The 25,293-nt window shown below is 43.0% G+C and overlaps 3 protein-coding genes across 3 annotated transcripts; 2 read left to right on the plus strand and 1 right to left on the minus strand.

The window, feature by feature from the left end:
* Positions 1-4,209: 4,209 nt before the first annotated feature.
* kiss2 (kisspeptin 2) lies at positions 4,210-5,766 on the plus strand. Its single transcript, XM_085372443.1, has 2 exons — positions 4,210-4,330; positions 5,504-5,766. Exons 1-2 carry the CDS (start codon positions 4,219-4,221, stop codon positions 5,764-5,766), a joined length of 375 nt encoding a protein of 124 aa, XP_085228569.1. The 5' UTR covers positions 4,210-4,218.
* A 4,941-nt stretch (positions 5,767-10,707) lies between these two features.
* ldhba (lactate dehydrogenase Ba) lies at positions 10,708-25,032 on the minus strand. Its single transcript, XM_085373405.1, has 8 exons — positions 24,921-25,032; positions 20,989-21,125; positions 19,779-19,896; positions 19,509-19,682; positions 19,244-19,417; positions 19,038-19,155; positions 11,896-12,019; positions 10,708-11,574 (listed from the first exon to the last, which is right to left on the minus strand). Exons 2-8 carry the CDS (start codon positions 21,115-21,117, stop codon positions 11,407-11,409), a joined length of 1,005 nt encoding a protein of 334 aa, XP_085229531.1. The 5' UTR covers positions 21,118-21,125; positions 24,921-25,032; the 3' UTR covers positions 10,708-11,406.
* On the plus strand, positions 15,048-16,647 carry LOC146617860 (uncharacterized). The gene has a single exon (XM_085372822.1). The coding sequence runs from the start codon at positions 15,133-15,135 to the stop codon at positions 16,645-16,647; it is 1,515 nt and encodes a 504-aa protein (XP_085228948.1). The 5' UTR covers positions 15,048-15,132.
* Positions 25,033-25,293: the final 261 nt, after the last annotated feature.

Below are 25,293 nucleotides of genomic sequence, written 5' to 3' on the forward strand. Positions count from 1 at the left end.
ACCTGGATCACTTCGACTGCCTTCCCCTCACGCCAGCCTCCACCTACAAAATCTGTAAGACACTTCCAGGTTACTTACTCTTCTTACCTGACCAATCGCTGCCATCTCTGTGTGTTCAAGCGCCACTGACCCTCACCTGAGCCACAATCCTCTCCCTGAGTTGTCTCTCTAGCTCCTGCTATGACGATTTACAGCCCCTTTGGTTTTCACAGCTCATAGTTCACGTTTCTACTTCATAGTTCACAGCTCATTTTCAGATGTTTTGTTCAAAATGATCTTGTTCAGATGTTATTTACTGTCAAGATTCAAGAAGATTATTGTCATATACACCACAAAACACAAGTGGTTATGCAGAGCAATGAAATTCTTACTTTGCAGGTTCCCTTCACACAACTAAATAACAACTAACTAAAATAAAGAATAAGTTTAAGTCTGAGCATACAAAATAATAAAGTAAAACAAGTGCTTATGTAGCTTATGTGTGGGTGTAGTCAGAATCTAAAGTGCCAGTAGTTGCAACACTGTCACAGTGGTAATATATACAGAATGTGCTATATTAAAATGTTTAGACTGTATGAAGTTGTGTTATGTTAGATATAGATGTAAAAAATTACAATTTAACAGGTCAAAGATAATCACAGTTCAAGCGTAAGTCAGTGATTCAGTAGCCTGATTGTGAGGTAGTCACACTCGAACGTCAAGGAAGGTGGTAGGGAAGCAGACTATGCAGACATTTTGGGTTTCCAAGGTGAGCAATTTATTTGCAGTGAACTTAATTTAATGTATAACTTAACAAAACTTTCCCCAAATCAATTCATTTAACAAAACTCAACATAACATGGCTCTGGTGACACAGCTCACCTCTCCTCTCTCCTGCATCTGGTAGAGACTGGCATTAAATAGGGCCATCAATTTCCCTCCAATTGCCCAGCCAGTACCACTCACTCAACTGAGGGATCTAAAACTCTACTCAGGTTATCTAAAAACACAAAACCTCTACACACTTCTAATATGCACATTTACACAACTAAATGGCAGTATTAACAAAAGGAAAAACATTCAACAAATCCCTTTAAACATTAACACAAACAAAAGGAAGCATCTCTCTGGAAAAAGAAACCCCTCCACATGGTTTGACCTGATGATGTCATGTGTGACATGATCAGGACTTTAAAATGAGGAAATGCCAAGCGGGCGTTTCCCCACACCTGACACTCATGATGACTGAAAAGACAAACAGAGTAAGTATGACCAATTGACTTAATCTGTAACATAATAAAGTATAAAGAAACATAACTTAGTATTTGTCTTAATTTGCAGAATGTTTGATTTGCCGGCAACAAAACACTTACACAAACAAACCCGGGATAGTGAGTGAAGCAATGTTACTTGACAAATAGCAAATCATAGCAAATACATAGAAACAGAATAATGTGTACAATGTGCAAAAAAAAGGTAAACACATATGGGACAAATGGAGAGAATTACAACTGCTTCTCCACTTTGTCACACTGATAGCCTGTGGATTGTCCTTGCTTTCACACACCTGTAGCAGGCAGATGACAGGAGTGTGAACAGTGTGTGCTGTGGGTGTGTGTGGTCCTTGATGATGTTACGTGCGCTTTTTCTGACCTGAGTGTTGCAAATGTCCCTCATACATTTTATTTTATTTATTGTTTATTTATTGTTATTATTTATTTATTTATTTATTTATTGGGGGGGTCCCCCTCTCTTTTCTGGTATTGTAAATAATGAAAAAAAAATTATTTATTTATTTATTTAAAAGAAAGTAGGTGGGTGATGATAAAGACAGTACTTCTTGGAGTATGCATGGAATGGATTCACCTCAAACCCAGGCCCTCCGACTTGAGAAAGGGGGGGGTGACCTATCCTGCAGCCAGACACCAGGGGGCGATAGAGATGTTTTGGCTTCATTTTGGGGGAGCTGTTAGGTCGTCCCTATTTTCTACAGTCATCCATACAGTTATGTGTGGTTTTTTATGTTTAAATGACTCGGGTCCCTGTTAAGTGTTTAACAAAAAATAAAAGAAAGAAAGAAGGATGACATACAAGAGCTGGACAAAAAAATGAGTAAGATAAGATAAGATAGAACTTTATTAATCCCTCGGGTGGGTTCCTCTGGGAAATTCGACTTCCAAAAAGCACAGCAACGACCGAAGTTACAGTTACAGAATTGTTATAATACACACACACACACACACACACACACATATATAAATACAGAGACAAATATAAATAAAATATACAAAGGGGATAAATAGAATAAATAGGAATAAAAAATAAAAATACAAGTGAATTGCACATTTCAAGTATTGAGTCTATTGCACTGTTGACTATTTACAAAAAGTATTGCACAAGGTATTGTACAGTCAGGTGAAGAGGCACTACAGCTTAGTTGTTCCCCCCTCCTTTGTCCTCCTGTTTCCCCTCCCTCTCCCCTCCAGAGAGGAGTTAAACAGTTTGATGGCGTGTGGGACAAAGGAGTTTTTAAGTCTGTTAGTTCTTGTCTTGGGGAGAAGCAACCTGTCACTGAACAGACTCTTCTGATTGTTTATGGCCGTGTGCAGAGGATGCCCAGCATTGTTCATAATGTCCATCAGTTTCTTTAATGTCCTTTTCTCTGCCACTGTCACCAGAGTGTCCAGCTTCATGCCGACCACAGAGCCAGCCTTCCTGATCAGTTTCTCCAGCCTGGATGAGTCCCTCTTTGCTGTGCTGCTCCCCCAGCACACCACAGCATAGAAAAGTACTCCAGCAACCACCGACTGGTAAAACATCCTCAGGAGCTTCCTGCAGATGTTAAAAGACCTCAGCCTCCTGAGGAAGTACAGTCGGCTTTGGGCTTTTTTATACAGGTGCTCTGTGTTGCATGACCAGTCCAGTTTATTGTCCACCCACAGCCCGAGGTACTTGTACTTGTTGACCACCTCCACCTCCTCCCCCTCTATCTGAACCGGCAGTGGACCTTCTCTGGACCTCCCGAAGTCCACAACCAGTTCCTTAGTCTTTGAGGTGTTGAGTTGCAGGTGGTTTGTGTGACTCCATGCGACAAAGTTCCTCACCAGACTTCTGTACTCCTCTTCCTGATCATCCCAGATACACCCCATGATGGCCGTGTCATCTGCAAACTTCTGAATATGGCATAATTCAGAGTTGTAGCAGAAGTCAGAGGTGTACAGGGTGAAGAGAAGAGGGGACAGCACAGTTCCCTGTGGTGCTCCTGTGCTGCTGACCACAGTGTCAGACGTGATGTCCTTCAGCCTGACGTACTGTGGTCTGTCGGTGAGGTAGTCGGAGATCCAAGCCACCAGGCAGGGGTCCACCTCCATCCTGTTCAGTTTTTCCTGAAGCATACAGGGCCGGATGGTATTAAAGGCACTGGAAAAGTCAAGAAACAGTATCCTGACCGTGCCTTTTCCCCCATCCAGGTGTGAGTGGGCTCTGTGTAGGAGGTACAGGATGGCATCCTCCACTCCGACACCCGCCTTGTATGCAAACTGTAGTGGGTCCTGGGCATGTTGTACCTGTGGTCGGAGGAAGTTGAGGAAGAGCCGCTCTAGAGTCTTCATAAGATGTGACGTCAGTGCCACCGGTCGGAAGTCATTCAGCTCATTGGGCCGGTTCTTTTTGGGGACCGGGACGATGCAGGATGCAGGAGTAGCAAAGTAGCAAATACACACTTTGAAACCCCTTCACGAAGCTGCTAGTGATCAAGATCACTTTAAAAAAATTACAAAAGACTCACTTGAAGCAAAATATAAAGAAATTATGGGTGTCTAAAGACTTTTGCACTGTACTAGTTGTACAGCATTCAACACGGAGAATGAAAAAACTAGAATATTTTTATAGCGACGACTCATTCCACATTCCCGCTCCAGCTTTTTGATTGACTGCAGATGGGATTAAAAACTGAACTGCAACATTACTCAACAGCTTCATCGCTTTTTTGATTTAAGTGTTTGGTTTTTTTATGCAGCATAGTGATTTGTACTGAATGATGTTCTCAGCATTTCGTAGAAGCGCTGATAAATGACTTAAGCAGCATCAATCAGCTCTACAATTTACAGGACAGAGATGCACGCACTGTGATTGGCTGGCAGCCAAGCGGCGCAGGCGGTCACCTGGTGGAGACATAAAACAGGTTTGAATGGAGGGAAGGCTCAGTAGACAAACAATTTTTGGATCTGGTGTTGAAAGATGAGACTACTGGCTTTGGCTGTGGTTTGCGCTCTCATTGCTATCCAGGATGGACGGAGTGTGGGAGCAGCTCTGCAAGGAGTCGACCCTGCACAGAGAACACATGCAACAGGTGGCTACTGAAGTCTAATATTTTTTATTTGTTATTTATTACAGCATTATGCTATTCATTTAGCACTATTAGTACAGACAGGAAACGTGTCGCCTCAAGAGTTGCAGCCAGTTAGGTTTTTATAGGCTTTGTGAATTTGGAATTTACACTAAAAATAAAGGGTTTGAAAAAATGTAGTTTCACGTCTCAGAATACAGGCTAGAGGGGTGCAAAAAATCATGAAATTCTCAGCCCTAAATTGAATCAAAATGTTTGAATCATTCAGAAGCTGAGCCTGCTATAGGTATACGGATTCTAATGTATATACTTTTTGTTCCTACTAATCTGCTGCACTTTTAGGTTGTCTTGCATTCAGTTTTCTGTCTACTTCATGCCAAAGCAGCTTGATGGGGTTTATGTCTGCAGTTTGTGCCTGTTTCCTTCTCGTAATACTTTGGCACACTATCTTGTTGTAATGCAGTTCTTCTCAGTGTTGCAGGCCCCACTGCACCGATGACCAGAACAATGTGGAGTAAAACTAAATCAAATGAATCTGACTTTTGCAGACAAAATAGACTTAAAGGAAAATGTTGAGGCTTGTTCAAAATGCTGATATTAAAATTGTGAGATCTGAACTGTTTCCATCTTTTGAAGTGGGGCAGAAAAGTTTGAGTAGCTGTAGGATGAAGCGCTGAGCCTCCTGTTCTCATCATTATGAAAGCAATATACAGTCTTACTATCATTAGGACTGTATTTTCCTTATGATTCATGGATTAGCAGAGGATTTGGACATAATCAGTAATAGACAGGGTATCCATATGAAATATTTGCATCAACCATGAAGGCTTTGTTGACTCCTGTGGCTGTTTTAAGTGAAAATTATGATGTCGTAATTGACTGTCTTAATTTTGATATGAAGCTAAAAAACAAACAAACAATAAACCCATAATTTGGTATAAAAATAATTGACACATAGATATTTCATGGTCATAAAATCCTCTTTTTAAAAACAAAAGTACATGTCAAACTAAAATAATCTAAAAAAGAAAAAAAAATACATGAGTTACCTCATCAAACACTGTGTGTGTGGTGATGACTGATTCAATAGATTGTGTAGCAGGTTGCAGCTGCACGTACTCTGCTGTGTTTGTGTATTTGCAGTTGTGGACTGATGTGTCTGGGGTTTGCCTTCAGGAGCAGTGTCCTCTGCATTCAGGAGAACAGCAGGCGACTTCCTGGCAGAGGATCCGAGCCTCTGCTTTTCCCTGAGAGAGAACGAGGACCAGAGGCAGCTCCTTTGCAATGATCGCAGAAGTAATTTCAACTACAACCCTCTCAGCCTTCGCTTTGGAAAACGCTACAACGGCTACATTTACAGAAGAGCTGTTAAAAGAGCCAGAACGAAAAAGGTTTCACCCTTCTCTCTGTTCTTGCGAGAACTGGAGGTGCCCACCTGAAACAGAGGACATGAACTGGGGAAGTATGTTATTTGTGGTGGAAAGTCAAACGGCGACAGCAGTGTTCTTAAAACTCTTTATTTAAAAAAGGTTTCCCTGATTAAAACTTTTGCACCTATCTTTAATGTAAAATTATTTTCAGATGCTACAATGGAGAGGAGAACTATGTAAATAAAATACTTTTAGAGAGCATGTCTTGTCCTGTGTCTCGTCTTAATAATCTGATGAGTTATACAAGGAGATCCTTAGTAGTAATGAAGTGATTTAATTGACTGCAGTCACAAGAGGGCACTGCAAACTAAATAACAGGGAAAATAGTCAAATGTGTTTAGTAGAATTGTAAAAAAATAAAATAAAAATGCTGAATCAATCCAGATCAAAGCGCTTCTTATTACCGGGACATATGTAGAAATAACCTTTGAAAACATCTATCTTTGACCCTTGAGATTCTCTATGACTCCGGTTTTAGGTATGTTCATTTAGCGTCTATTGGGAATCAGAATCAGAATATTTTATTTATAGCAGAGCAAATTAGGTGATCACAGTCACTCCAAGACGCTAAGAACAATAACAAACATGGAAAGGTACCAATATTAAATAATACCTTTAAAAAACAAAATAAAAAAAGCATTTAAAAAAAAAAACAAAAAAAAAGTTGACATTGAGGTAACCCTCTTGTCATTTGTTCCATGGTTATATACTTGTTTTTTCTTTATTGCATTTCAAGTCAATAATTGACAGTTTGAGTTCTTCTAGTTTCAAGTTACTTTTTATTTTTAGTTCCTTTTTTAAAAACAAATTCATTCAGTTTGGTTCCATTTAGGTTCCAGAGGGAGTTTAATTGTTTCAGTTTAGTTTTTTTAATGTTTGAGCAGTTTTAGTTTAGTTTCTCTTGGCTTCAGTGGTAGTTTGTTTTTATTAATTATTTCCTCTTACCAATAACAATAATAAAATTTTGCAATGTTGTAATTGTCCACTATAGCACTACAGAACATGAGACCATTTTTTGGCAGAATACTGGTTATTGTTATTACAGCTTATTTCCTTTATTTGATTCACAAGAGTTATCCTTACACTATTTAACAATGTAAATAAAACACATTGTTAAAGGGATTCTCTACATGTGCTTAAAACCTACTTAATAACTATAAAAACACATCCCCATAAAGTCATTGGTTCAGGTATGTGGATGACACCTGGGCGAAAATCAAATCTCAGGATGTACCACAATTCACAGATGGTGTGGTTGTGTTCCAGGGTAGGATAACATGGCCCTCTTTTTCATTTCTTCCATGTACAAGTCAGCCACAGTGGGTGAAACTGGAGAACCCATGGCACACCCATGTGTAGTTCTTGTTCATTCAGTGGTGCTAGTTTCAGTTATTGTGCAAATGTACTGTGTATGTGTGGTAGTACAATTTTAGACACACTGAAACTTTTAGTCATACTAAATATTTCAGATTTAACTCAACAAATTTAGGCTACCTTTCCAAGTCTTTAAAGTAAAGTTTTATCAGTACAGATAAACAAGTCATTGGAATGCCTAAGATTTTATAGATCTACATGTTGATCAGCTCGATTTGAGATATTGCAGTATTATTTTTAGGTTATCATTCCAAATGATAAACTATTTTGAAGAAGGAACACATCAAATATCTTACTCTGCTGGAACTGCAGCTAATAAAACAGAACACACACCAAAAATAGATGTACAAGCAATCGCATTAACTAAACAGCAACACTGAGAGGACACCCAGTAATTACAAAAAATTATCTTGAATTTTTTTTTTTTTTTTTTTCTCTTTTTGCCTGTCCTGTTTGGCTCTTTTGCCATCAGAATTGTTGTCTAAAGGCAAAGAAAGATGCCCAACGGATTTACTTTACCAAACTGACCATCCCAGCCTTGCCGTAATGGTCCATTTGATTCACCTTTTATTGTTTATTTTATTTTCACTTACTGAATACGGGACAGACTTGACTGGGGGAAAGAAGGGGAGAAAGAAAGAGGGAAAGAGAAACAGCTGAGAAGAGGGACGGGGGAGAAGGGCAAAAGACAAAAACCAACAGAACGGGCAGAGAAAAAAAAAATGCATATATCAATCACCTGGATCACCTGCTGAGAAAGAAAAAAGAAAGCAAGCAGAAGAGAACAAGAGTAATAGAATAAACAACATCACAATGATATATGGGAATATGACAGTAAATACTAAATGTTAAACATTATTGTGCAGCACATAAGATCAACAGAACACAGTGTGCTTTGAGGTAGGAGCCAAAAAGGGTGTAGTTTGTGGGTGTGATCACCCGTGTGTACACCTGTGAGCATGGACGCGCTTGTTTTTTGTTTTTTTAAAAGGTTCCTTCATGTAATAATCTGCTAGAGGGTGTGGGGGGGCCACAGCCCCGTCCTCCAGGGCTTGAAGCAGGTGTGGAGGAGATCAAAACTCCAGACATCCAGAGGCCCCCAGAACACAAGAGACCAAGGAAGACCAACAGAGGGGCAGCTGCGCCACTGTCCCGGAAAGAGCTGAGGAGAGTCCCAGATGAGGGCTCACTCAGCAGCCGCGGAGCAGAAGCCAGGGGGAGTTGCAGTGACGCGCCCGTGAGCTCCGCCGGCAGCCAGCTGCGCCTGAGTGACCGAGCCCCAGGCCGAGAGGCCGGGGGCACCCCACCTCCGAAGTGGCCCGAGCGAGCCCCAGGCTCCAGGCCCCGATAAGCGGCCGCCAAGGAGTGAGCCGGTGTGTACCTGGACGCCCATCCCCGGACACAAAGAACCACCAACGCACCGATGTCTGAGGGGGTCCGCCACTGGCAGGGGAAGTGGTGGTAGGGGGAGATAGGCCTCCAAACCTTGGAGGGCCTGAGATGTCCCCAGAGAGGTGGCGCCTGACACCCAACCTGACATATAGACACAGACATACAGGCACACACAGATACAAACATCCATTCCCACCCTCATGCTCTCATATGCACTTACTCCACACACAACCAACGTGGAGACAGACATAAAGAGACGTTGTACACACGATCACACTCCCCAAGCATACTCTACAAACCGGGTCTAGGTGCCCCCGCCCCTGGAGGGGGGAACTGCACCCAGACCCAGGTGGTGTTTCCCTTTTCCCTGCGGTGGGGGGAGGCAGACCGCCCCGACTCCGCAGCAGCAGGAAGGCTCCACACTCCAGACCGCAGTCGGACGGCCAACTCCTCCTCCTAGCCCCCCTGCTCCAGCAGGTCGCAGAGAACGGGGGTGAGAGAAGACTCCAAACCTCCCTCCACCCGCTCATTGTAGTGTTGATGCATGTGTGTTCTAAGGTGCATTTAAAACCCAGGAGGGCATGGAGCTACCTGCCAGAGAGCAGCAGGTAAGCGCATGGTCCCTCCTGCTAGCCCTCAATGTCTACGTGTATTTAAAATTGAGAGGTGGGCAACGATGCCAGGGGTGGGGTGTACACCCTGATGGTACTTTGGACTCCGTGTATCGTGCCCACCCCCAAGATCCTATATGTATGTGTAATGAGAGTGTGAGTAATGTGAATGTCTAAGTTGTGGGATAAAATTGAGGCAGAGGCAGCCAGAAGGGGACAGAGGGGGGGGTAGCCTCCTCTGCACCCTGGTGACATACCCCTACTCCAAGGCCCTGCATGTGTGGGTGGTTGTGGTGGAGCGGGAAGAGGGAGGCAGCTGGAGATGGGGAGGGAAGGAAGGGAGGGGCAAGTGACCTCTCCCTGGGGCCAGCTCCCCCGCTGACCCCAGTAGGCACCCCCATACTCCGCGACCCGCCAGGGAAAGGGGGCCCAGGCCCATCCAGACCGGGCCCAGTGCAGCAGCGCCGCCCGGCCCCACAGAGCCCGGGACAGTCCACCCAACCCCACCACAGAGAAAACTGCACCCACCCCACCATCCACTCATCTTCCAGACTACATAAGACAATAAACACCCAGGCTGAGATCTTCCTCCACCTCTCCTGTATCTCCCCCTCCTGCAGAGGGAGCTCCTGAGGAGAGGAAAGCTCCTGCAAGATGTGACAATCTCCCCCACCAGTTGAAGAGCCCCCCAGGTGGCTCGACGCACCGGCGGCACCCTGCTCCAGGGCTGGGCCCCCATGCACCCACCCGCCCACAACCCCGGCAACACACCAACCAGGACCCAAGCCCCCGAGGCCCGGTCCGGGTCCCGGCCCAGAGACGGAGCGCCCCCAGAACCTCACGCCCATCCCGGACCCACCCAGGGCCAGCCAGGCTACCAGGTCAGTAACCCACGTCCGTCAGCACAGACCCTCCCTTATCTTGAATTAAGATGTTTCTTTTCCCCCCTCTGTTTGACAAATCATCAGATGAACCCGTTTCTGCAGCATTTGTCTCATACTTGTGACAGTATTGTCCTTTGCTGTATTTTCTTTGCAGATCGTCTGATAATATCTCTGCAGTGCAGAAAAATCACGACCTATGAAACCCCTCTTTTTAAGTCAGCGCACACAGTCTAAAGCAGAGAGCCATGGTTAACAGAGAAAGTGGTTATGATGTCCGTCATCTCCAAAAGGAGATTTAGGGATTTTTTTTCCCCCCGAGCCAGCTAAGACAAAGAAAGCTGGCTGTGTTGAACTTTGTTCATAGTAAACTTTTTGTGTCTCCTTGGAGCTAAATGAACAGGTAATACAAAACTGCTCCCCTGCCAACTTTTTTGAAATGTGCTCCTGACACAAGATTTAGAATGAATATTTCAGAAAATGAAAATTATTTCACTTTTAACTTTGATATGTTGTCTTCATCACATTTTGCCAAGAAAGCCTTCAAATGACTTCTAAATTATTGCATTTTGTCTTTTACATCAAACACAATCAAAAGTTATTTGTACTTTTCCACCAGATGATAGAACAGATTCATTATTTTGCTACAGGCTGTAACATTAACATGAACAAACATCAAAGACACATTCAGGAGGTGTAGTTTTATTAAGTCACACACTGCTGTTTACAACACAAGGCCAGAAAAATCACACCTCGTATCCATAAATCAGTCCTAGCTGGATACCCACATGCTTCCACTGCTACTGCACCTCGCTTCGACAGCACAGAGAAAGAAAGATTTCCCATCTAGACCCAAGTATGTGATGATTTGTCTGCTTCAAAGAAGCAACTTCAGAGGAAGGCTGTCCTTTGGCTTTGTTGATTATTTTGCTCAGTGACTCCCTGCTCTAAATTAAAACAACACGTGAAAATGCAGTTGAAGCAGTCAGTGACACTTTGTGTGTTTTTCTTGGGGGTTTTGTGTGGACTTCTAAGTGCATATGTTGGCTGACACTCTGGATCCAAAGACAGTACAGGAACAAAGGGCATAGATGTGCTAACACAATCACCGCGACAGTAACTTAGGCCTAGCGCACGACGGAAAGCAAATGTGCCCTTTTTTAAAAAAAAAAGCATACCAGTGTTTTTTTAGACCTACAAATAATCTGGTGATTGGCATGGAGTGAGCAGAAACATGATGTAAAACTGAAAAGTTCCCTGACAGTCTTAAAAACACTGGTACTGTTCTTCAAAATAAGGCAACACAAAGCTAGAAGAATGGGCAAGATTATGAAAGGACTGCGTGTGTGAGGACAGGCCTCACTGCATCATGGGAGTGGTACGTGGTGTGTTCACAGGTCCTTGAGGTCTTTCTGGATCCCCCACAGTGTGTCAGCGCTCTTCTTCAGCTGGGCAACCTCGTCATCAGTGAGGGTCATGTTGACCACACTGTTCACACCGTTGCTGTTCAGAATGCAGGGCAGGGACAGGAAGACCTCCTCAGCGATACCGTACATGTCCTGGAAAAGACACAAACACAAAATGAAGAAACACACCAGATGCCCTTTCTAATTCAAAACCCAAAGGGGATTCATAAATCATGACTAATGTTGAGAATTCACTACAGAATTAACTGGTGATTTACAGCAAATGTAGCTTTGGCCTAAAGAGCCAACGTGCTGTTCTGTGTAACAGCCGCCACGTGAAAAATGGTTTTCATGGAGTGACGGTGGCTCAAGAGGCAGAGCAGGTCAGAAGGCTGGTGGTTTGATGCACGCTGCATGCCAAAGTAAGACAATATACCCCAATTGTACGAGACAGAGTCTGTGTGCGTGTCTGACCTTGACCATGGTGGAGACGGGATGGACACGGCTCAGATTCTTGACAATGCTCTCGGTGAGGTCAGCAACGCTCAGGCCGATGGCCCAGTTGGTGTATCCCTTCAGCCTGATCACCTCATAGGCACTGAGATACAAAACACCATTATTAGCATCTGTCTGCAATTAGATATTAAATGTGTTACAGGAAGCTCGATTAGTTTACCCAGGCACACTGACAGGAAGGCTTTTATTATGGGGAAAAAGTTACAGGATTGTAAATCATTCTGAGCAACATGTATAAAGCCTTCGATCTTCTTATAGCAAGTCGAAAATATGTTTATTTTTTGAAGCGATATGATGCTGGATGCATATAAAAAAAAAAAAAGTACTTTGAATGAATGACATTCTTTGCCTGTTGTAATAAATCACATTATAGTACACAGTAACAGTTGCTGCTTCTGATAAACAGTAGCAGCTTCATGTATAATTTGATAACATCTCTCTGGTCTTAAATGCACAATTATTAACAGAACCCACACCTTGAAGCGAGTCCTTGCACACTTACATTAGCTTCAGCTCTGAAACTAACTAAATACAACGACTGAGGTTAGAGGTTCTATTCCCACTGGAGCCACCTTCTGTATAACTGTAATTACTTGTGGCCTTGAATAACTGCAGACATTCCCAGAATGACACACATATTTAATTACAGAAGGATACTGGCTTCAAAAACAGAACATCTGTTAGTTTGATTTGTCAGATCACCATGCGCCTTCCTTTACCATTTTCTGTTTTAACTTCTAGCGGTCAGTTTAAGTGTCCCAGCAGCATTTTTCTGATTGTATGCTTGTGATGCAGATAATTACCGATTACTGAATGCTGAAGAGGATTTCATTTACTTATATACTGATGGCACACACATATTTCCATTAGGTAGTAAGATTATGTTTGAAAAAGTTTGACTTTAAAATAAAAGGTATTTGTAGCAGGGCGCATAAATACAATTAAGTGTGTCCCTGTATTTATCCCAATTTCCTTTTTTGTTAAATTAGACAAGTTTCTCTCTGGGTACATTTGGAACAAAAAAAAAAAAAAAGACAAAAAAGAGAAAGTGGTTGTTGGGTTTAGATTTTATTATTGTCATTTGTATTAGGAAACATTTAACCATATATTCTTAGAGGTGTATAATCAATTGTGTAGTGATAAGTTGTGTGATCTTTAACAGGCTACAGAGGCTTGGTGTGTATTCCACTAGAATGCACACCTACATCCTGGGAGCATGGGAAGAGGTCGCATCTTGTCTTAATTGTTTTATGGTAGGATTAACGTAGCTACGTCTGTTCTAGTCTAAGTGCTTTTCTGTTTAGATGAACTGCTGGACTTCCTCACCGGGGGGGGGGGGGTCTACCCTCTTCCTGACCAAGGATGTTTGCCTTCATGTTATATGACCCTTTGATCAGCAGTAACACACACACACACACACACACACACACACAGTATTCTTTGTTCACATGTATACCTATGTAAGATGCTATATGTTAATGACCCTATGCATATTCATGTAACTACAATAAAAGGAGTGCTATGGGGAGCCTGGCTGAGAGTCTGACAGAGGTCAAGTGGTGGAACGACGCTTGGCTCCAGCCAGGTCTCCCTCATGCATGAGTAACCAGAGAACTTTGGTGCCTTGAGTCTTGCTTTTTGCTGTGTAGCAGATTGTCCTTAACGTTCCAGCAAATAGGTTTATACTATAGACTTATCATTAATTGGTCCTTCGAGCCGGATCCCTGGAGTCGACGTTCACCGAGGGGAAAAGAGACACACCGAAAGACTGACGTCAGCCAGGACTTATAGAGGTCCTGCAACAAAGTCCCGAGGCGTGAGAATTCGTCATCGGGCCGGTGGATTAGCCGTCTGTTTTTTTCTCCTCGATGGATGGCGATTGACGGGATTCTGGACTGATGCTACACGCAATGAGCAACACCAAGTAAGTTGAGAGAGCGACTCTATAACCGCAGAGCTGGGTTAGTGTCCCGAAAAAGAAGTTTTGGTTAAATCGCCCAAGGGCCCAAGCGTCCGGTGTGTGTCCGGTTTTGAAATCGCCCTGGGTGTGTGTCCCGAGCGTCCCTTCATTGGGTTTTGTCGCGCGACTGGGTGAGCGTCCCACTACTGGGTCAGGGTCCCGAGCGGTCCGGTGCAAGTCCGGAGTAGGCCTATTTTGTGTTGTTGTTGTTGTCATTATTGTCATTGTTGTTGTTGTTGTTGTGTGAGTGTGTGCAGAGCAGAACGCGTGGTGTGTGACGTCAGCTGTTGTTGTTGTTATTATGGGTTCTCAAGCAACCAAGAGTGTGCCAGAGGGTGATGAGAAGTTTATGATGAAATTCGCTCCCGGTAGCGCAAAGTATTTAGGACATTGGCGCAAGAAATATGATTTTGAAGGTAAATTGGTTGTAGGACAATGTCAAATGTTAGTAGACCAGTTGACAGTGAAAGCAGCCTGTGCGACAGGGAAATTGAAACAGGAGCGAGAGTTACAACTGGCGTCCGCTAAATTGTGGTTAGAGCAGGCGCCGAAAAGACAGGAGGCAGTGAATGCAAAGAGAGCAGCTTTGCAGGCATTAGCTGTGAAACCTGAAGATGAGACGGTGCGGTCTACTTCAGTGGTGCTGGTTGAAAGGACTAATGGCACAGTAAAGCTGAGACTCAGGAAAACAATGGAGGAAACAGGCAGAACATGGGTAGACTGCATTGAGCTAGTGAAAATGTATATGAGAATCACGCCAACTGATAATGGCCTAACGCCTTTTGAAATAATATATGGCAGGCCATTTAGAGTCCCAGTGTTCTGTAATGATAATGATAAAGCAGAAGAAGAAAACACACTAGCAGACTGGATGATTAAAATGCTGAAAAGCAAAGAAGTCATGAGTGCAAATAATCTGCCAGATGATTCTGTTTCTGTACAGGAAGAACGTCTGAAGCCAGGGGACTGGGTGCTGATAAAGGTCATAAAGAGGAAGTGCTGGTCAAAGCCACGGTGGGACGGACCATACCAGGCTCTGCTGACAACACCAACAGCTGTGAAAATTGCAGAACGACCCACCTGGATACACCAAAGCCACTGCAAGAAGGTGACACACATCCAGGCCAGCTCGGAGTAAGTGGCAGGAAGACCGGGAACAAAGGGGGGGGAAAGCCTCCAGGGCCCCTCGTCTCAATCCGGTGAAGAAACCAACTGAGCCACAGGTACTCATCAGAATGGCTGGTAAAGTGTTGTCTACCCTGCTGGGTGTAATGGCTTTGATGTCATCATGGTCAGCTGTGGAGACCCTGTATGTCCAAGGAAACCACACCCAATACCCTCATGGCTATTCTACAAACTTTTGGTGGCAGTTTATGAATACAACTGCCCACTTGAACAATAGGACAGACTGCTATGTGTGTGCTCATATGCCGTTATCCGCATATACATCTGGACTGTGGCCGTACAGCATATCAAAGGACAGGAGTTGGTGTCTGTTGGGCTTAGCAACTCATCCTGGCAACAGAGTCCTCTGGTCCCAGGCCAATTACAGTACACCTCTGAACATCACCTGGAGTAAGTCGCCACTTCTACACGTGAATTGTTCTGAGCAAACTGACTTATTGGCCTGGCCTCAAGTGTCAGACCCACTGCCAGACATAATATTGCTGAACAAGCTGAATACAGCCCAATTGCCGTTGTGTGTGATGAACAATGGATCATTGTCAGTGGGGGAGTTGCCGCTTCGCTTATGTGGATACATATACACTTACTGCCCTCCAGAGAATGAGAGCAGGTGCATGAAATGCTTGACCAGTGCAAAGTGCGCTGAGAACTTGACATTAAGGAGGACTGAATGCAAGTTCAACCTGGCTTACAGAATACCAGTAAAAGCAAAGAGTCAGAAGTGGACAGGATGTTCAAGGACGGTGCCAAGCAGCAAAGGAACAAGAGTTTTGGCTGATTGGTATTTCCTGTGTGGACATAAAGCCTATCTATCACTCCCTGAGGGATGGGGAGGATTGTGTGCCGTGGTGAAATTATCCGATCATGTCTTCTTCATGGACAGAGTTGAACATCACCCTAGCAACCGACAGAAGCGTGAGGTGAATTTAGCCTCACCTGACTCGTTTGGAGTGACAGTAGACACTGGAGTGCCGCGAGAATTCCGCATTTGGAGTGGAGGAGCTAAATTCTTCCAAAGTTTGATCCCAAACATCGGAGTTGCAGAGGTGCGGGATCATGTGGAGATCAACCGATATGCCCTACTGCGACACATTAATCTCACTAAGACTCTGGGAACAGCCTTAGCGGAGGAGCAACAGGCCATCAGAACGATGGTACTGCAAAACAGGCTGACCCTAGACTTGATAACAGCATCACAAGGAGGAGTGTGTAAGCTGATTGGAGAGACGTGTTGTACGTTTATTCCGGATGGATATACGACTGGAGGAGACATCTATGAGGCACTGCAGAACTTAACTGCTCTGCAGAAATATGTGGCAGACCACACATCAGGAGGAGACGCGTCACAAGGCTGGATAGCCTGGTTGACATCTGGACCATGGTGGAATATGTTCTTACGGTTTTTGACTCCCATTCTTACATTATTGGCATTGCTTTGCTTGTTTACAGGTTGCATTTTGCCATGTGTAAGATCGATGGTGAATAAAATGATTGCTAACACCTTTACCAATTACATACTGTTGCAGCAGAGTGACATGGATACTAAGGCTGATATGTGTGTATGAAATGACGCCTGCACTGAAAATGTTGACAAGTGGTGTAGAGCTGAAGATATATATACGCCGTATAGCCTTAAAAAATGACAATACAGGGTGGTGATGTTGGGTTTAGATTTTATTATTGTCATTTGTATTAGGAAACATTTAACCATATATTCTTAGAGGTGTATAATCAATTGTGTAGTGATAAGTTGTGTGATCTTTAACAGGCTACAGAGGCTTGGTGTGTATTCCACTAGAATGCACACCTACATCCTGGGAGCATGGGAAGAGGTCGCATCTTGTCTTAATTGTTTTATGGTAGGATTAACGTAGCTACGTCTGTTCTAGTCTAAGTGCTTTTCTGTTTAGATGAACTGCTGGACTTCCTCACCGGGGGGGGGGTCTACCCTCTTCCTGACCAAGGATGTTTGCCTTCATGTTATATGACCCTTTGATCAGCAGTAACACACACACACACACACACACACAGTATTCTTTGTTCACATGTATACCTATGTAAGATGCTATATGTTAATGACCCTATGCATATTCATGTAACTACAATAAAAGGAGTGCTATGGGGAGCCTGGCTGAGAGTCTGACAGAGGTCAAGTGGTGGAACGACGCTTGGCTCCAGCCAGGTCTCCCTCATGCATGAGTAACCAGAGAACTTTGGTGCCTTGAGTCTTGCTTTTTGCTGTGTAGCAGATTGTCCTTAACGTTCCAGCAAATAGGTTTATACTATAGACTTATCAGTGGTACTGGCTGGTCTCAGGTACTGGCTACAGGTGGAGGGCATGAAAATTCCCCCTGCGTGGCTGAGCTTGGAGATTTCTTCTTGTGCCTTATCCTCTTTACCAGCCCTGATTTATGCCCAAAAGCAGCCTCTGAGTGGAGGTTTTTATAATAACTCTATTGTCAAAGTTACCTTGAAAATATGGTATCAATTTCGTCGTTATTTTAAGTTGCCCTTTTTTCCCCTTCAGTCACCCATTTTGAAAAATCCCTCTTTTCAGCCTTCGTTAGTTGATGGTGCTTTTTATTTGTGGGCCTCCTTGGGTATCAGGTCTTTTTCTGATCTGTATATTCAGAATACACTTGCCTCCTTTGAACAGCTCTCATTGAAATTTGGCCTTCCAAAAAGTCACTTTTTTCGCTACTTACAAATCCGGAGTTTTGTTAAAGAGAAATCTTCCCAGTTCCCATCTAGACCTCCTTGTCATGACTTTGATAACCTTCTATCGCCTCCCCCTTCATCACAGGGCCTGATCTCTTGTCTGTATGGGAGAATGTGTTCCTTTGGCAACTCCTCAACCTCGGCTATTAAAATGGCATGGGAGCAGGATTTGGGGTGTGTGATTCAGGATGACTTTTGGGATAAAATTCTGTACCGGGTCCATGGCTCCTCATTATGTGCCAAACACGGGTTGATTCAATGTAAGATTTTGCACCGCGTACACTGGACTAAAGCCAAACTAGCTCAACTATACCCCAACCTTAGCCTTGATTGCGACCATTGTCATCAAACACCAGCCTCTCTAATACATGTGTTTTGGTCATGTCCATCCCTCAAACAATACTGGATTAATATTTTATCAAAGATCATCCAGCTAACTCTCCAACCTGTGCCCTTAACTGCTTTGTTTGGGGTTCTTCCTGATACAGTTGTCTTGCCGACGCCCCAAGCGGATCTGGTAGCATTTCTCACCTTATTGGCAAGACGCAGAATATTGTTATATTGGAAGTCCCCTTCTCCCCCATCCTGGGAAATCTGGATCAGAGATTCTTTGCATTTTAGCAAACTTGAAAAGATTAAATCCACCCTGCGTGGGTCTATGGCCAAATTTCTTAAGATCTGGCAACCCTTTTTTGACCATGTTCAGACTTTGCGGTCCCGCAACGCTCCCAATTAGCCAGCTCAGACTTTATTCTATTTTATTTTATCTTATGTTTAACTATACGGACTCTATTGTGCCTGCGCTTTATGATGGTATTTATTTACCTACTTTATACATATTTCTTTTCTCTTACCGATCTGACTTATCTCTACAACTAAGCTGACCACTCATTATGTTTTTGGTTTTTTTTGGTTGGTTTGTTTTGTTTTTTCTGTGTATGTGTGGGGGTTCTGAAACTCTCCACATCTCTCTTGTACACTCAGGAACTGCTATTTTGTACTCCAGGGTTTACTATTCGTATTATTAGATTGGATCCTTTCTTTTTTCTTTTTGTACACCCACTGGTACTCCTATAATTATGAGGTGGGAGTGTATGTTTCATATTGTTTTATGTTCTTCAAAAAGAAAACGGCATATTGTTTAATTTGTCTTTTGTAAAAATGGATGCAGAAAACTTAATACAAATATCTGAGAAAAAAAAAAAAAAAAAAAAGGGTATAGAGTTCAAAGTACAACCTGTCCACCACTGCCTTGTGTGTGGCCTTCCACTGCTCCTTATCGGCATCAGTGCCGATATCAGGGTTCAGCTTCTGCAGGTTGACTCCGGCCACATTTGCTCCGCTCCACACGGGCACTGAAGCAGGAATTCATGGAGATTTTACATGCAGATATGATTTTATAATGCTGTTATTAGACAGAAGCTAATTCGGGTGTGGACTCACCGCTGGTGTCTCCGTGCTCACCCAGCACCCAGCCGTTGAAAGAGCTGGCGTGGATGCCGAGTCGCTCAGCCATCAGGTAACGGAAGCGGGCTGAATCCAGATTGGTGCCGCTGCCAATGACACGGTGCTTCGGCAGACCGCTCAGCTTCCAGGTCACATATGTCAGCACATCAACTGCATTTAAACACAAACACACAATGCCGAAAACCAAATGAATATAAATAAATAGTATTCCTAAGGGTCTTTATGAAACTCTTGCACTTACCAGGGTTGGAGACCACAATGATTGTGCAGTTGGGGCTGTACTTGGTAATCTGAGGGACGATGGACTTGAAGACATTAACATTCCTCTGCACCAGGTTGAGGCGGCTCTCTCCCTCCTGCTGGCGAACACCAGCAGTCAACACGACTAGGCGAGAGTTGGCTGTCACTGCGTAGTCTGAAGGAGGAAGGAAAGAGTAACACATGATCTGCTCAGGCATGTATTCAGACATCTTTCTGTAGCATGGGGGTCAGTGCAGGTCCAGCTCCTGACCTTTGTCTGCCGTTATCTTGGAGGTTTTAAGGAAAAGGCTGCCGTGCTGGAGGTCCATCATCTCTCCTTTAAGACGGTCCTCCATCACATCGACCAGAGCCAGCTCATCACACAGGTCCTGACCACAGGAGAAAATTCACTACTGTATTTCCACACATTTCTCCACATCTCCGCCATATTCCAGGAGACTCTGGAGCTCCCCAAGACTCCAAAGATGGGGGGGAGAAAAAAAAAAAAAAACAAACAAAAAAAAAAAACTGTTGTCAATTTGTTAATTCTATTCCATTTATATAGTGCCAACTCACAACAGTTACCTCCAGGCTAGAGCATTGCAAGGTAAAGACACTACAATAATACAGAGAAACCTCAACAAACATTTGACCCCCTATGAGGAAGCACTTTGGCAACAGAGGAAAGGAAAAACTCCCTTTTAGCAGGAAGAAACCTCTGGCAGAACCAGGCTCAAAGAGGGGCGGCCGTCTGGCGCGACTGGTTGTGGTGAGGGGAGGAAGACAGAACAAAAGACATACTGTGGAACAGAGCCAGAGATTAATAATAACTAATGATTCAATGCAGAGAGGTGTATGAGGATGTGTCCTTATAGGAGATCTGTTCAGGTTTCCTGTGGGCTTTTTAACATGCAATATGAAGCAAATGTGACTGTGGATTGTTGCTATGAAAACATATATATAGTTTCGCACTAAACATGAAACTCTCAGATGGGACTGATCATAAATGAGACACAGATTTCTGCTTATTATAGAAATATGGCTGGTTCCAGAAGTTTTTTAATTAGACAGCAGTGAGTTTGTGGAAGTTTCTTCACCAGTTTGGTGAAAATAAAAATCATGACGTCTGAAAAAAATCAGTGAAAAACTGTCAAACGGCCAGAATTTCCATAAATCACAGAGGATGAGTTAAGACTGTCAGAGAAACTGACTCCAAACTTCAAAGACATGACAGTAGAGCATGGGTCTGCACAGACGAGACACACTGAACGGTACTTTGTGTTACCACATCTCAGGTTTAACCAATGAGAAACAATGTTTTGGTGGTGACAACTCATCTCTTTTTCTAGACACAGCAGCCTCCCAGGGAGTGCTCACTTCTTTAGATCAAATGGTGGAAACAGGAGGTCATTTTATAATTAAATTTCATCACAGCTTTATGTTTTCCTTCACACACTGGCTGAAGGCGGAGTTTGTCTTACCCGCAGCAGGATGCTGACAGCACAGGCCATGCCCACTTGGCCCACCCCGACCACCGTCACCTTGTTCCTGGGAGGCTCAGCAGCGCTGCCGGCCCGAGGGCTGATAAGCTTTTGGAGCACTGAGGACATGATTGCACCTGCAGGGAGACAGAGAGAAACAGGAAATTCAGTCAACTTGTCAAATGACAAAATAAAACAAAGGGAAAAAAAAATTTAAACAGATTGTGTTGACTGCTGCTGCTGAAGATGGGCCAGCACGGTGGTAGAGTAGAGGGCACTGAAGGCTCCTGGCTCAAACCACATGAACTTTGGGTTAAATGCTCACTCTAAATTGGGCATGTGCAGGAAAATTTTTTTTTTTGATGCATACAGAATAAAAAAACTCCATGAATGTGACTTACGTATCCTAACGTTCTCCAAGTGGTGTGTGTGACTAGAAAAGCACAATATTAACTGCAAATATTACTGACCAAAACTATCTGTGAAAAGTTCTTCTAAACTGTTTTAAGCACCAGAAGAGAAAAAAAAAAAAAAACAAGTGCTCCTATTCCAGTTAGCTCCAGTCTTAATTCCAAAACTCAGCCAAAAACTTCCAGAAAGACTACAAAAGCTCAGGTTTGTGGGTTTGCTCAAATGTTCACCTGAGCTAAAACTGTCCCATTTCCAGTTTACTTCCTCCCAGTCCTCTTTAAACATTCTGGGCCTATTACTGGGTGAGGGTTCTTATATTTTATCAGTCAAACTGTCCTTGTAGGAAAAACCCTGAAAAACTAGTTAAGCCACATAAACACATACTCTGGCACATTCATAACAACAATCAAAGGAACCAGCTACACAATGAACGGAGGGTGGTCCTTAGGCACAGAGGTGCTGGAGCCCCTTTTATGCATGTGCTAAACTCAGAGTTGACTGAACCACCTGTGATCAGCTGTTCGGGAACACCTCGGAGTTTTATTTTAAACTGTGATTGTTGACCATGCTTCCTGGTACAGGGCCCCAGGTGCTCCTTGTTCTCACACCGTTTTAAACCACAAACACCAGTGGAAACAGTTTGGAAGGTTCTGGCTTTCTCCTCAGACACTACACCAACTGGTGTAGGGTTTATTCTTTCAACACTGATACTGCTCTCTCCACTTCACCTACAGGTAAAATGTTTCCTTATGGACTGGTTCTTATATAGCGCTTTTCTACTCTTCTGAGCACTCAAAGCGCTTTACACAGGGGTGTGGCCGTATTCAGACTGCAGGCAGTAAGAAGGAGCCAGTCTCAGAATGACTGATTCACTGGAGGTTAAAACAAAATAATCTTGTCTTTTGTGTATTCTATCATTATAATAATTATAATGATTGTAATTTTTAAAACTGGGTAAGACCATTTCTATGCAAATATTAGCCATTTTCTACAAGTGAGAACAAAAATTCTATTGTATATACAAAAAGAAGATTTTTTGTTGTTATGTTTGTTTGGTACGAGTTGTAAACTTTAAAAAAACCCATCTAAATCGGTATGAAACACTTACAAACCATAATAACATATGTAAATGTGATTTGGGGCTGAAATGTCTCAGTAACCTGCAGAGGGTCTACTGTGAAATGACCTACATTGGGTCCAATGGTTGGTTTTATAAACGCCATCAAAAAGTCAAACAAAGTGAGTTTTGGACACAAGCTGTTCATTTCATTAGTTAATCATTATTAAGTTAAAATGATTAAACACTACCACACTCAAGGTTGACTTTGGCTAATATGTTTGATCACAAATGATGTGACATCACCATTAAAAAAGAAAACAAAAAAAAACAAAGAAAAACACCATAAACACAAAAGATGTAAGTATTTGGGTTTTGGAGTGTTGAGGTCAGAGACAGCTTTGAGGAAACAGCATGACTGTGATGGAGTTAAATCTGCTACATTGTAACTGCAAACTCTTCTGAAACCTTACACTGTAACCTATAAACTGCTCCTCCCCACAAATAGAACTATGTGCTACTGTTGACACAGACCACACGGGTATAAATTTTGGCAACAGTGTCAGCCGGTTGCCAAGGTTACTCCATAAAGCACATTACATTGACTGATGAACATCATCATGGGACAGATCATTAGTCCCCAAAGCAATGTGGCTCAGGCCTATACCACATTTTACCACTAAACAATAAAATCATTTTTATTACAAGTATTTTCTTTATATCAACTAACATTTTTATTTTTTTCCAAATTATGTGACATCAGTCCGTCATTGTAAAAAACAAAAGAATATTTGTTAAGCTGAATAATCAAATAAGATCATCTCCACGAGTCAACTACTGTTTTATTTCCGTTCTCTTTTCTTTCATTTTCACATTGGAGCACAAGTTTCTGCCTGAAAAGACAAAAAATATCAGGAGACTCGGAAATAAAAATGTAGTTGATGACAGAAATGGTTTCGGAGAAATTTTGCAGGTCTTTCCGTCCAACTGCTGTCAGACTCTACAACATGGTCTCTCCAGATGACCACACACGTACGTGCAGACACACACACACACACACACACACACACACCCAATACACAATGATAACTTTCGCCATGTCTGCTTGATGTGCAATAGTACCGAGTGCAATTTCCCAATATAACAAAGTATGTTATTCTATTCTTTTCTAATTCTTACTGCTTTTAAATTGTACCTTCTGTGCCATGACCAAAAAAATCCCCACATGTGGAACTAATATAGGTTTATCTTATCTGTTATCTTCAGCTGAAAGCCATAAAAGTATTTCCTTTTTCCAAATACTACACTGCTTACTTTCTTAACAGCCAGTGAGGCTCAATAAGAACAGGAAATTATTCTTTCAAAATAACAGTTAAATGACAGTTAGGTGTATTTTGGGGCTGAGGCCTTAGTCCTGACCTGTGCAGCTGTAAATATGGTGGCTCACACATCAAGGTCAAAAAAGTCAAAGACAAAAATAAAATAAACCAGACCTTACCAAAATATTACGTCCAATCTGCAGAAACTGCCAAATCTGATGTATTAACAGTGTAACATTTCAGTGCAACAAAATGACTAATATAATAAAATGACTGTGTGAACTGTAGATACAGTTATACAGCACATGATTTGAACGAAAACTGCTAGGCGAGGATCCAAAAAGAGATCTCTGAAGTTCACAGGGCCTGTGTTTGGAAGCCACTGACCTTAGCTGCCAGTCAGTGGTAAGAACAAAGCCAGCGAGGTCACCTTGTGTCATATTTAGCCTACCAACAAGCTCCAACCTCTCGGCTATACCAAGGTCAAAGAAATTTGTGAACAGGCCGTGGGGGAGGGGTGCTTTGTCTCCATAAAGGATCACCTTCTGTGCACACTTACACAGGATGTAGCTGCTGAACAGCACGTCTTTTCCTACCCTCTTAAAAATTACCATTGCAGCCACGTACATCACGTCTTTAACACGCCCCGAGTTCGTTTTTCCAGTTTGTGCTATGCCTCAAGGGTCTTGCATTGTAATTTAGTTACGTAAGAGTCCAGGCCCGAGTCCTGCCGTCCGCTTTCACGCAGAGAAAACTATTTCAAAGTCACGCGCACAGCGGGAAAAACGATTACTTGTAGATAACGATAAGTCGACACGGATGTGGTGGAACGCACATAAAGGGAAGGACGACGACATTCGCGTTGCATCACGGCTCTAGCTTCCTGAGTGGGCCTCTCCAATTGAAATAATTTTTTTATATCATTTTTAAAAAGCTAATATTAAACAGTGTTTAAAGCTGTGCAAAACAAGCGTGAAATCGCCCCAATTTTAACGATGCTGCAAAGATTGCGCAGACACTAGTGGAACTTCCTATTCACTGAAAATGGTTTCCTTTAGCTGCCGTTTTAACTCGGAGCATCCATTTCTGATGCGAACACGACGCCGCTTCAGAAAACAGCCACAACAACAAGAACATGGACTTACAGGTTTATAGAAAGCCTGATATTCGTTATCTGGTCCCGGAGGAGGAACAAGGTGATGTTCGGTGGCTGGTGAAGGATGAACAGAAATGTGGTGTGGAGCTGAAAGGGCTGCTGTGAGGAGGGGGAGGGTATAGAGGGAGGTGGATGTGAATAGGCTGGCTATGAGAAAGAGGTGGTGCGGGTCCGCCTGCTTGCCTGAATTCATTACATGTGGACTACTTTTAATAAAAATGATTATGGAAACTGCTCATTGTTGGTAAATACAACAATGCATAAGGCAAATGCAATATTTAAACTGGCATCTTTGTTTTCCCACTATGGACCATACCAACCTAGACTCTCTTTGTATTGTTCCTTGGTGATTGTAACAAATA

This window comes from Diplotaxodon limnothrissa, linkage group LG15, assembly GCF_057381915.1.
Source record: "Diplotaxodon limnothrissa isolate DT_005_m linkage group LG15, D_limnothrissa_male_GT1.1, whole genome shotgun sequence".
Lineage (NCBI taxonomy): Eukaryota > Metazoa > Chordata > Actinopteri > Cichliformes > Cichlidae > Diplotaxodon > Diplotaxodon limnothrissa.

What these genes read in the sequence shown, in the direction of transcription:
- ldhba (XM_085373405.1), bottom strand. Translation starts at nt 21,117, where the DNA reads ATGTCCTCAGTGCTCCAAAAGCTTATCAGCCCTCGGGCCGGCAGCGCT. An exon ending in CAAGATAACGGCAGACAAAG is followed by an intron (nt 19,683 to 19,778) that starts GTCAGGAGCTGG and finishes TTCCTCCTTCAG; the next exon opens with ACTACGCAGTGACAGCCAAC. An exon ending in CACAAGGCAGTGGTGGACAG is followed by an intron (nt 12,020 to 19,037) that starts GTTGTACTTTGA and finishes TTTGTATCTCAG; the next exon opens with TGCCTATGAGGTGATCAGGC.
- kiss2 (XM_085372443.1), top strand. Translation starts at nt 4,219, where the DNA reads ATGAGACTACTGGCTTTGGCTGTGGTTTGCGCTCTCATTGCTATCCAG. An exon ending in ACAGAGAACACATGCAACAG is followed by an intron (nt 4,331 to 5,503) that starts GTGGCTACTGAA and finishes GTTTGCCTTCAG; the next exon opens with GAGCAGTGTCCTCTGCATTC.
- LOC146617860 (XM_085372822.1), top strand. Translation starts at nt 15,133, where the DNA reads ATGGCTGGTAAAGTGTTGTCTACCCTGCTGGGTGTAATGGCTTTGATG.